Source organism: Silurus aristotelis (assembly GCF_946808225.1).
Source record: "Silurus aristotelis genome assembly, chromosome: 27".
Taxonomy (NCBI): Eukaryota; Metazoa; Chordata; class Actinopteri; order Siluriformes; family Siluridae; genus Silurus; species Silurus aristotelis.
Genome location: NC_139600.1, coordinates 14,391,310 through 14,403,809, shown reverse-complemented (window position 1 = coordinate 14,403,809; position 12,500 = coordinate 14,391,310). Strand labels below are relative to the sequence as shown.

Here is a 12,500-nt window from a genome sequence, read left to right as displayed (position 1 = left end):
TCAGGGGTACTTTAAGTGGACAAAAACTGCACCTGGTCATATATTTAAATAAATTTTTTTTTATACATAAAACAACAAAGTGAAGAGCAAATACACATCACCAGCAGCAGGGAAAACACAGTAAACAAGAGGACGGTATGCGGCTCATGGCAAGCAGAGGCAGGCAGAAGCCAGGTGATTGTTGGGGTCAGGGGTTACAGGCCGTGCAGCGATGAAGCCATTAATCAAGAGGTTTCAGAGCACTGAGCTTCAACAGCAGAACGGCTTAATGGATTTCACAGTCTTCGTACTGATCAGTAATCAATAGTTATCGTTATATATTCAAAAGTCTAAATGACGTTTATGTTTACAATTTATAATTTAAAGATAAATTAAAAATTTTGCTAAAGTAATAATGGATAATTTCATCCATACTTATAGAAAAGGTACTTTTATACACAGTATAAAGCTGATTTATTATAGAAATAAATGTTTATATGATAAGTGAGAAAAACATCCTGCTTTTATAGGAATATAAAAAAAATCCTGTCCTCTAAATTCACAACAAATGGAGTTACCCAGTAAAATTAGCATATGCTAAATACTTGTGTCAGATTTAAATATCCCGCAGCCTTGTGCATTACCGAGCCTGTGTTTGGCACTTTTAAGATTGGGTTTGGGATTAAATGTATGAACGCTGTGTTGCGGCGAGCTGTGAGGAGTCGGGTCGTAAATCCGATTGACAGGAGCTGACGGCAGCGATTAGTTTCTCGTCTGTCTCACTCAGCATCGATAAAAACGACTGAAGTCCGCCCCAGATGGCATCCTATTGGCCGATCCTTTCCCAATAAAAAAAAAAAAAAAAAAAAAAAAAGGGGGGGGGGGGGGTATGGTCGAGCATCATGTCCAAGAAATGATCGCTTGACCTCAAGAGCCATTCTGCTGTAGGAGCTCTGAGCAATTCTGTCTCATACTAACCTTCCAGATCTCACTATCAATCTTTCCCACTGCAAAATCACTCCAGGGCTGTTTCTACACATGGTTATTCACACACGCACACACACACACACACACACACACACACACACACACACACACACACACGCGCATACACATACAGAATTCAAAGTGGAGGAGAAAGACAAGACAGGGATAAAGCACACTAAAGTGTGTGTGGGATGCCATCATATGAAGATTTTATTCCTACACATGTATATCAAATATTCCACTCAATTTATACAAACTCTTATCAGTACCACAATCAACCAAATAAATACGTTATAGGTACTTTTCTGTATTAGTGTGTTTAGAGGACAAATTAAAGAAAAAACAACATAATTCAAATAAATAAGGTATTCAATTCCCCTGGTTACAGTATGTCCATCTAACTGTTTACTGAACCCTCATACCCTGTGGATGAGTGGTGGATCACAGAGTAATGAGGCAGAACCTGGGATTGGTACTGATTTGTCCACAAGGAGCTACAATGAATCTCTATTACACCACTGTTTCTTCCCTTTAATTTGTCACCTGGTTATGATTCACTGATATAAATGTAAATAAATATAAATATAAAAAATTATGCACATGAAGACACTGAGATAAGATGAGGAGGAAAAGAGGGGAGAGGAGGAACACTATGTACAAACAAATAAATATATATATACAGTATATATATATATATATATATATATATATATATATATATATATATATATATATATATATATATATATATATATATATATATATATACACATTCAAGAGACTGAGAGAGCATTACCTTATCCTCCTGTCCATGATGTGTCTCTGTGTGTTTGTCTTTCTCTGGAATGATCTGCAGTGATGAGGATCGAGGCTACACACACACACACACACACACACACACACACACACACACACACACACACACACACAGAATTTTTATTATTACAAAGATCATATAATTAATTGAAAAGGGTAATAAAGCGACATCACAGCCTTTACACGCTTTGTATTCATAATTGGTATACATTTCCTGAACAACTGTATTATTTAAAAGCCAATAATAATAATAATAATAATAATAATAATAATAATAATAATAATAATAATAATAATAATAATATTTAATTGAATTGTTAACATTTAAAGTAATAATTTTAATACTACTACAATGATTTTAGACCACGGGATTGTAAAGATTAAATGATGTGATTTGGTGGCGATTGTCTTTCAGAGACAGATTTATGTGTCCTATGAATGATAGAAATGTAATACTGTAGGAAACACGCTTATTCGTGAACACGCTCGCCTCGGGCTTGGAAAAAGCGCACGTATACGAGAGCAAGAGACTCACAAAGTAGCAGCTGTTGACAAACCCACAGGAAGGAACATTGGCATCGGAGGAAGAAGAGGAGTTTGAAGAGAGGGGAGGGGTGGGCACAAGACACGTCGAGGAGGGGGCGATTGGTACGGGTTCAGTGGAGCTTTCCGACGCGGTGCTGTCTGAACGACAGGACGCTCCGAAAAACACCTCTGCATGAGACGCCTAGAGAGAAAGAGAACGAGAGAGAGGGAGCAAGAGACAAAGTGAGAGAAAGAGATAGTGATGAAAGACAATAAAATATTTAACACAAATTCAATTCCAATTCAGCATAAACAGAGGAATCACTGGCATTAGTATAAACAAAAGTCAGTGAGTAAATTGGTGATGATGATGCTTCTGAAGTGCCAGAAGATCTTTCCTTCAGTAGATGATCTTATAAACGTAGAGCATTAGCGCTTGAAAGTTGCAGAAATTCTGTATTTCTTTATATTGAATATATTTTTACAAAAATTCACGCTTCAGGATTCATTCTGCAGAATTTTATATACAATAAAAACATAACAAACACTATACTGACCAACATTTTTCACACAACACACACACACACACACACACGCCCTAGCTCATCGCCTCACCCGGACTCACCTCATCTCATTTTAATAAAATATACATAAATATATATAACATATATAATTTGAGTGTAAAATCTTTGTATTTAAATGATTGTAATATAAAATATTTATATTAAAATGATTGAAATATAAAACACATCTTTTCTTTGTTTTTATTTTACCACTTACAAACATGAGCCTTTTTATCTGTTCTTTGTTCTTAGGCATTTTATAAATAAATAAGAAATAAATAAAAATTAATAAACAAATGCATGATGGTGGTCTTTTTGTAAGGTGTGTACAAAATAAACCTTTATGCGAGAGCCTGAAGCTGCTTACAATAAATCAAGTGGAAATAATTGAATTTTGGGCAGAGAAAAGTGAGTGTCAGAGAATGTGTGTGTGTGTGTGTGTGTGTGTGTGTGTGTGTGTGTGTGTATATATACACACCTCTTGTTCAGGAGTGGGTGAAGAAGAAAGTGAGCCCAGTGATTGTTTGCGTCGTGCGTCGTGATGAGGGACGGTCGGTGCAGGATGGTACGGTCCGGGTCTCTCCCACTGTGTGGTGCCGGTGGGAATGTGCCAGTAATAAATGCCAGCCATGTCGGTCATCATCTTCCATCCCGGAGGCAGGTCTGGGTCTGTCTGGAATGAGCGCTCTCCCCAGATATCTGCAAATACACACACACACACACACACACACACACACACACACACACACACACACACACATTCATAAACATATGTTACAGTAATCTATATTGTATAGTCTATAGAGGGTACTTATAATTCCAGTAATACATTCTTGTACTAAAATTACTTGAAAAAGTAGATCAGTGGTCACCTGTTGCTAGAACAATCTTTGAACACACACACACACACACGCACAGACACACACACACATGCACGCACAGACACACGTGCGCACACACACACACATGCTCAGCATGTCAGTCTTCCTATGGACAGCTGAGGATTTTCAAGCATATTTAATCTATTAGCAAGAGTATTACTCACACAATGACTACTACTGTAAAAACAAACCACAGTGACACACACACACACACACACACACACACACACACACACACTCCACCGTTCTCGGCACATAAACATTCAATGCAAGAGGAAGGTCTCTGGTCTGGACATGTTGTATGAGGATGTGGTTTCTGGAATGAGTGATTTAAACAGTGCGTGTGTGAGAGCGTGAGAGCGTGTGTGTGTGTGTGTGTGTGTGTGTGTGTGTGTGTGTGTGTGTGGATAGGAATTGCAAAAATGTAAAGCGGTTGGTAAAGCAGACGTACCTCCGTTAGCGGCCTTGTGAAAGTGCACAGCCTCCAGACAGAAACAATTAAACCGTGAATCGAAATCGTATCATACAAAAGTATAAATCGTAATACTTAGTTTTAAAAAAAGCAGAAACAGATGAACAGGAATTGAGACCTTGTTCAAATTCACGGTTTTGGACATTATTGGACAAGAGCTTGTGGTCCGGAGAGACTACACAGATGATACACAAATACACAAATACACACACACACACACACACACACACTTGCATGTTAAAGACCGAGGCTGCACCATGACCCAAATAACAACGGGTAAGAAAAAAGAAAATATGCACTCTTACACAGTAATTCGCTTTGCTGTAAGTTACTCCCATTTTGGACAAATATATTTTCAAATTCTATCTGTTACAGGTTGAGTTAAAACCTGATCCACGCAGTTTTAGATAAACTCAGGTCATTCCAGAAATCTCAACAACAGTTGTTGTCCTATGGGTTCCTTATTGCGAGAAAATGAATACCAAAGTTTTTAAAAAGTCCCAGCTCTGGATGAAAGGAGATGTGTGTGAAAAAAAATCGTTTTGTTTTGTTACATAAACTGGATCATTTTATTGAGATTTGGTATGGGGGGTATGGGGGTATGGGGACGATGATCCGTTGTGGCGACCCCTAATGGGAGCAGCCGAAAGAAGTAGTAGTTTGTTCTGTTTTGTTTAAAATGTATTTTATATTATTATTGTTTTGTTTTGTTTCCTCTTTGCATATAATAAAGAATCATATAATTTTTGGAATAATTGTTGGATTCCTCTGTAATAAAAAGACTTAAAGAAATACAAAAAAAAAGAAAATGTCAACGTTTGAATGAAGAATTTGATGAAGGTAAAATCTTAAATAAAATTAAATAAATAAATAAATCCATATGAAAGCAGATTTACTCTGATAACACAAAAAGGCCAATTACATCAAATCCGTGATGTAAAAGCTGCACGTTAAATAAATCCACACAATTCAATAATAAACCAGTGTTTATATTTACAGCATTTGGCACACGTCAAAAGTTTGTGGACACCTGCGTATAAGATGCGCATGTTATTTTTTTCAACATCCCATTCCATATTTAGTCCTCATTTGCTGTTAAAATAACCTCCACTCTTCTGGGAAGATGTTCCTCCAGATTTTGTGGACATTTGTGCTTATTCAGATGCAAGAGTATTAGTAAAGTCAGGTACTGATGGTGAGGCGAGGAGGATTCTGGGGTGCAGTCAGCGTTCACATTAATCCCAAAGGTAAAAATTTCATGATGTGTTATACAATTGTGAGCCTCCAAATATGTGGAAACAGTTTTTGGAAGAAAAAGACGTGTCCAAATACTTTTGTCCGTATAATGTATCTGATAAGAAACACAATCTCGATGACTCAATTTGTAAATCTGAGAAATTTCTACTACAGATCTTCCTGACCAAATTGTTATCAGCCCTCTTATGCATAACCTACATGGGACTGGCCGCAGCAGCTGTGAGTGACAGGTGATAGATCATGCACCGCTGTAAAGTCGCACTCGGAAAACATCTGTATCACAGCATCAGAAAGACAAAACGACAGAAGACGTAGGTGGGAAAACTGGTCACTAATAAGATGGAATGAGGAGGGGAAAAATGCATAATGGGATTTGCAGTCCCTGCAGTTTAAGCTTCCTCAGGCAGCCTTCACTCTAATTTGTCTCATGACCTTCACACAGTATAACACATATACACAGACACACACACACTCATCTCTCTAAAGCATGTGTGAGTTCTGATCTGTGATTCAGGTTGGACTTAGGCACTGCATCGCCAAAGCACAGCAGAAGCAAGTCTTGTCTTTTTGGATGCGTCACACTTTCTTTTTCTCGTCTCTCCTATTTCCTTCATCTCTCTCTCTCTCTCTCTCTCTCTCTCTCTCTCTCTCTCTCTCTCTCTCTCTCTCTCTCTCTCTCTCCTCTCTCTCTCTCTCTCTCTCTCTCTCTCTCTCTCTCTCTCTGCAGTCTATAAAACAGCAGCTTGAGGGGGAGGGGAGAAGGGGAGAGCCAAGCTTTTTCACTGCTATGAGCTAAAACACACACAAACACACACAAACACACACACACACACACACACACACACACACACACACACACACACACACACACACACACACACACACACACACACAAACACACACACAAACACACACACACACACACTAACGGCCATCAACACACATGAAGCACAAAGTTTTTTAAATCAGCTCACACACGTGACACTTCTCCTTCCTTTAATCTCTCTCTCTCTCTCTCTCTCTCTCTCTCTCTCTCTCTCTCTCTCTCTCTCTCTCTCTTTTTTCACCTCCGACTGATTCCGTGAGCATGCATAAGCAGACAGGTGCTACCTGCACAGATTAGCATTCACACACACACACACACACACACACACACACCGACACACACACACAGTGTACCTACCCTCATAATTCACTATGACAATGGCCAACATGTAGTCTTTACCCAGCATCATGACTGAATAACTGAGCAGCATCTAAAGCACAAGAGCACATGGACAGGAGAGACAGAGCATGAGCGAGAGACGAGGGAGGGAGGGAGGGAGGGAGGGAGAGAGAGAGAGAGAGAAAGAGAGAGAGAGAGAGAGAGAGAGAGAGAGAGAGAGAGAGAGAGAGAGAGGGACAGAGGGAGGGAGAGAGAGAGGGAGGGTAAGTACCAGTCTGCTCTACTTGTTCATTGTTTATTAAAGAAGACGGACAGCTGTTTCCTTTCGGGACAGGGTATGTGACTGGCTAAGTGTAAAAAACAAGCTCCGCCCATTGCACCCCAAAATGTTCGGTTGCTCCGGCAACCTTAAGATCATCTTTCTTCCAGTATAAACCAGAGCATTACCATGTGACCAAAACAGGGAAGGAGGGAGGGAGAGAGAGGAACAGAATAGCAGACAGAGAAAAAAATATGATACAAGAAAAGAGAAGAAAAAGAGAGATATAGAAAGGGAAATGCAGAGAGAGAGGAGAGATAAAGAAATATAGAAAAAAGTGTCCAAAGAGAAACACAGAGTGAGAAAATGACAGAAAGACAAACAAGACCAAAAAAAAAGACCAAAGAGTTAAAGGGACACAATTGTACTGGACGTCTCTGGATGTGGGAGCATGAAACTTTGCCTTCACTTGAACTAGGAGACCCAAACCTGCTCCAACATGACCTACCCCTGTGCACAAAGCCAGATCCATGTAGATCTGCTGTACATGTGTTAGAGTAAAAGATCTCCTGCTGTAGAGATATAAACCCTACTGAACACCTTCGGGTTGAATGTGAACTCTGACTGCACCTCAGGCTTCCTCACCTCCTCACCTACATCAGTACCTGACCTTACTTACACTCTAGCATGTGAATGATCTCCACAAAATCTAGTGGGACATCTTCCCAGAAGAACGAGGGTTATAATAGCAGCAAATGGGGACTGAATGTGGAATCGGATGTTCAAAAAGCACACATCGATCTTGTGTTTAGAACAAACTTCTGTGCAGACAGTGTTTTTACTTTATAGCCGCATTTTAATCAAATAATTTAACAAAACAAAAGAACGCTTGACAGTTCACTTTATCATGACCTTATTCCCGTCTCTACGACCTTTAATCAGTCTTGATTTTCCAGATGATTTTCAATAATCAGGTTCTGATAGAAGGTGTTCAAAACACAGGCTGTGAAACGGTTAAATCAGAGCAGTAGTTCTTTGCGGGTGTTTGTTCCAGGCAACTACACACACACACACACACACACACACACACACACACACACACACACACACACACACACACACACACAAAAATCCAACATCATGCCCGAGCAAACAACCGTAATGCCATTGCCAAACCGCAGCTAAATACCACACACACACACGCACACACAAAAGCTGCAATATCTAACTTTGATGTTCTAGTCAATGTGAAATGTAACATCTGAACACAACGAAAGGCAGAAACAACATTTAAATCACACACACACACACACACACACACACACACACACACACACACACACACACAGTGTAAAATCACTGACCTATGTCTTCTGGCGAGCCCAGTGAGGTGCTGTCCTGAGACAAGGTGGTCCAGCTAGACTCCTCATCACTAGGTGGAAGGTTCTGGATGCGATGCAGCGCGCGGTCCGTCTTTGCCCCGGTCCGAGGCCTGTCCTTTTTCGTCTCCGGGGAAGACGAGGTGGAGGATGAGCCGATGGACAGAAGGGGCGTGTCCTCTGGGCTGTGATGTTTTCCTAAAAAAGAAGAGCTGAGCTCTTTCTGCTTCAGCGATGTGACTGTGACGCCATAATCCTGGGACTCGTCCAGAAAAAGCTCTTCAGCGTGCGACTCCAGGAAGAGCTTGTCCTTCTGAAGCTGAGGAGACTTCCTGAGAAGTTCAGTTTTTTCAGACAGGTTGAGAAGCTCATTAGAATCCTCGTCCGTGTTCGAGTCCTCGGCTGCTTCCTCGTCATTTAGAAAAAGGCTTGTGTCTTTGTTTATCGGCTCGTCGAAGTCATCCGTCTGGCCTTCGATGCATAAGTCCAGCTCCGAATCTGCTTCTGCGTTTCCTTCGCTCTCTTCACTCGTCGTGTTCTTGTTTTGGTCCTGGAACTCGGCCGCTTTGCGGAGCTGGTTCACGCCGTTCTTCGCCAGCTTTAGATTAGTAGCGTTGCCCCCTGTGACGGAGGATGGCGAGGAGGAGGATGAAGGAGCCGGTGTAGCCCCGTCAACGAGCCCCATGGCGCTCTGCATGCTCATCATCGCATATTTCTTGCGACACTTAGGGGGCGTGACCTGGCCCTGATTGACCACGTCGTCACTAAGTAGCTGGTTGTGGGAGGAGCGTAGGCTGAGGGAGGTGGGCGGAGCCACTGGAGGTCCATTGCAGTTAGCCACATCCATGGAAGGAGAGGAACTGTGCGGGGAGGGAACGCAAACCGACATCATGGCTGAAAAATAAAACACGGCACCGTACAAACATGAGTCACAAACTTTACATACAAATCTGATTCGTTTAGTCATGGAGTATTCTACCGCAGAAATGACTTCTTAAAGGTAAACGCACTGTACGCCACATAAAAAAAACCTTTCTAATTCCGACTTTTTTTTCTCGCAATTCTGACATTTCGTGCAATTACGACTTTATTTCTCGCAGTTACGACTTTACTTCTCGCAATTACGACAATATTTCTTCATCCTTCATTTCTGGTCCCTACACCAATAATAATAATAATAATAATAATAATGCATTTTTGTATTCAAATTACTCAAGGAATTGTTTTAGCCCTAAATCTGATTATTACATACAGTTTATTTTTATTAAATTCTGATTATTTAAAATTATATTTAAACAAAATTAAAATATTTATTATTTATCAGAGAAATGCAATCTTTTTTTTTGTTTGTTTTGAAGCCTTCAGGTCTTTTCTTATTCTGTTATCAGTCTTTATCTACATCCTGGATATTTATACCCAATACCTTATAAAATACACGATATGAACAAAAGTATTGGACACCTGACCCTTTCTGCCACGTGTTTTTTCTCCAAACTGTTACCACAAATTTGGAGGCACACAATCGTATCATTGAATGCGATATAATAAAATTATAGTAAAATCCACAAGCACACTCCAAAATCTAGTGGAACAGCTTCCCAGAAAAGTGGAGGGAATTATAAGAGCAAACTGAGAATAAATGTGGAATGCGATGCTCAAAAACACATACCGTACTTATGCAAACTTTTGGAAATATATTGTTTTATTTATTCACCGAAAGACCTCCCGAGCCACGTCTTCACGTGGTGTAAGCCACGTAAGCATAAACGTAGGCTTCCGGCGATCCAGCGATATTTAGTGTCATTACTTCAAAATCTATTACTTCTAAATTTATGAATAACGGATGATGACATGATTAATTTTATATGGCAATAAAAGCAAAAACTTAATCAGGGTTTTGAATGGAAATGCAAATAATCTATATGACGATTGTAGGAGTAGACTTGCATCAGTTTCTTAACATATTGGATATAAGGAAAGAATAGGGGAAGAGAAAGAGAGAAAAGAGGAAAAGAAAGTGAGCAGGAGGGAGAATAAGAGAGAGAGGGGGAGAGACAGAGAGAGGGAGAGAGACAGAGAGAGGGAGAGAGAGAGACAGAGAGAGGGAGAGAGATCTCACCTTGAAATTGATTTTTTTGCTTATCAATGGAGGTTGATGATGAAAATCTGGTAATTAAAAAACAGATAAAATATTATACATCCGTATTAAAATCAAACACAATATAAAACTCAATCTCCTCGATATGATGTGCTCACTAAATAAAAAAATTGAAGGGGGGATAATCACCCATCCTGAGATTGTTCTGTTTCCATGAACATTGAGTACTAAGCATTTAAATTTAAAGTCGAATAAACCTCCATGTGCTTTTTATCCATTTAAAGTTACAGTTGGTATTGTGGAGTTGAGGAACAGAGGAGATGTTCAATTAATAATGAGAATTTATTTACTGAGTCTAAGTGCGTTAGAGTTGCAGCCATATCACAGACTACACTACTAGTCAGTGTGTGTGTGTGTGTGTGTGTAAGGGAGATATGTTGGCCTGGAGGGACCTGCCAGATGTTTGTCCTTGGAAAAATACGCACCCCTTGGGTGGGTCACAGCCGCGCCTCAGTATGTGCAGCGTTTAAAATTACACTGAACATTTTAGCTGGATATAAACACATGTGGGCCTCCAAATGTGCTTCCAATAATCTGAATATCAATTATTGAACTGTGTATTCACACACACACACTGAAGTCATAGACGGTATGGACTCACCAGAGAGAGAAGGACTGTGGGTGTTTCCACAGAGCGTCTGGAGCCATGATGCAGCCACTCAGAGCATCACCCGAGTGAACGAGCAGAAAGTGGCCTTGGTGCAAACGTTGCCCAGAAATGCTAATGAGAGCCTGCAACACAACAGGATTAATCGGTTTAACACACAAGGAGAAAATGCTGAGTGTGTGTGTGTGTGTGTGTGTGTGTGTGTGTGTGTTTTGGGAGAAATGCTACTGTGCATGTAAACAAGTCACAGTGGGAAGATGTATGAGAAGCTTATAAGCAAATATAGTTAAGAAATATAGACACAGTTGTGTATATATACGATTGCAAGCCAAAATCATCTTTTTTTAATTATCATTTGAGATTAACGTGTCAGTTAAAGTATTTTCTAAATGTCTATACAGTGTTAGGTCTTAGGATTTTCATGAGCTAGGAGAAAAGGGGGCGGGGCTTTCAGAGCTTCTGGGTAATATAATAAGAAATCTTTCCAAAAATATAAACACTCCGATATGATCACAGGATGTTATTGTAATTCAGACCTAATTTCAAGGTGCTGGTCTTTTCTTTTCTTTTAAGAAAGAAGATTGATTATTAGGAAAAAAAAAAAAGTGAAAAAACATTATTTTCACAGGAGGATGATAAAATAATGGTGATGTAATAAAAAATAGAAAAACAAACAAATAATCAATGGAGGAAATGAGCTCCTGGGACTTTAGTGTGCTTACAGCCTGAAAGATTTGCACTACAGCTTTCCACACAGACATACACACACACACACACACACACACACACACACACACACACACTCTCTCTCGTGCTGCCTCACTCTCACTCTCTCACATACACACACAGAAAACACACTTCCCAAATAGCAGCTTTGCAGCCACACATCTTTCTTTAGAATCGGCGGAGAGGTTAAAAAAATCGGGAGGAATTTGAGAGAGAGAGCTGAAGAATTCCTGGCATGTCTGTTTTGGAAAACTTTAATTACTCAACAACATGGAGGGAAAACCATGCACGCACGCACACATATGCACAAACACACACGCACACTCACTCACACACACTATATACTTTCTCTCTCTCTCTGTCGCATGCACTTAAAAACACAGATACTGTTGAAAACGGTGTTTTAAAACAAATGAGTGAAATATTCAAAATGATGGAAGGAAGGAAAAGTCAGTGTAGATGACAGAATTAACGGAAGAATGAGCGTAAAAATTAAGAGACCAGGAAAAAAAATCCACAATTTGAAATGGTGGCGTGAGTAAATGATGGACGGGTTTGAAGAGCAAAGAAAATAAAAAACTTTGGTACAAATGGAAAAGAAAGAAAGAAAGAAAGAAAGCAAGAAAGCAAGAAAGAAAGAAAGAAAACATGGCAAGAAAGTTATACTCTTTATGCTCTTCATTGAATACATCTGTATAAACACAGTGTGAGTGTGTTGGAGTCCTT

At 39.8% G+C, this 12,500-nt stretch overlaps 1 protein-coding gene across 5 annotated transcripts in view; it reads right to left on the bottom strand.

Moving 5' to 3' along the window:
* The window catches only part of apbb2b (amyloid beta (A4) precursor protein-binding, family B, member 2b), a 25,877-nt gene extending 14,706 nt beyond the window's left edge, over nucleotides 1–11,171 (bottom strand). For 2 of the 5 annotated variants that reach the window (XM_083532812.1, XM_083532813.1), the window contains exons 1-7: nucleotides 11,043–11,171; nucleotides 10,403–10,449; nucleotides 8,269–9,177; nucleotides 3,349–3,569; nucleotides 2,318–2,509; nucleotides 1,763–1,837; nucleotides 958–1,011 (exon numbers count right to left, since the gene is read on the bottom strand). In XM_083532812.1, coding sequence (XP_083388938.1) covers nucleotides 958–1,011; nucleotides 1,763–1,837; nucleotides 2,318–2,509; nucleotides 3,349–3,569; nucleotides 8,269–9,175 — 1,449 coding nt within the window. In that variant the 5' untranslated portion in view covers nucleotides 9,176–9,177; nucleotides 10,403–10,449; nucleotides 11,043–11,171. Of the gene's footprint in view, nucleotides 1–957; nucleotides 1,012–1,762; nucleotides 1,838–2,317; nucleotides 2,510–3,348; nucleotides 3,570–6,663; nucleotides 6,786–8,268; nucleotides 9,178–10,402; nucleotides 10,450–11,042 lie in introns of those variants that run through there. The other 3 variants (XM_083532814.1, XM_083532815.1, XM_083532816.1) reach the window with 2 other exon arrangements.
* Between the last annotated feature and the right edge of the window lie 1,329 nt (nucleotides 11,172–12,500).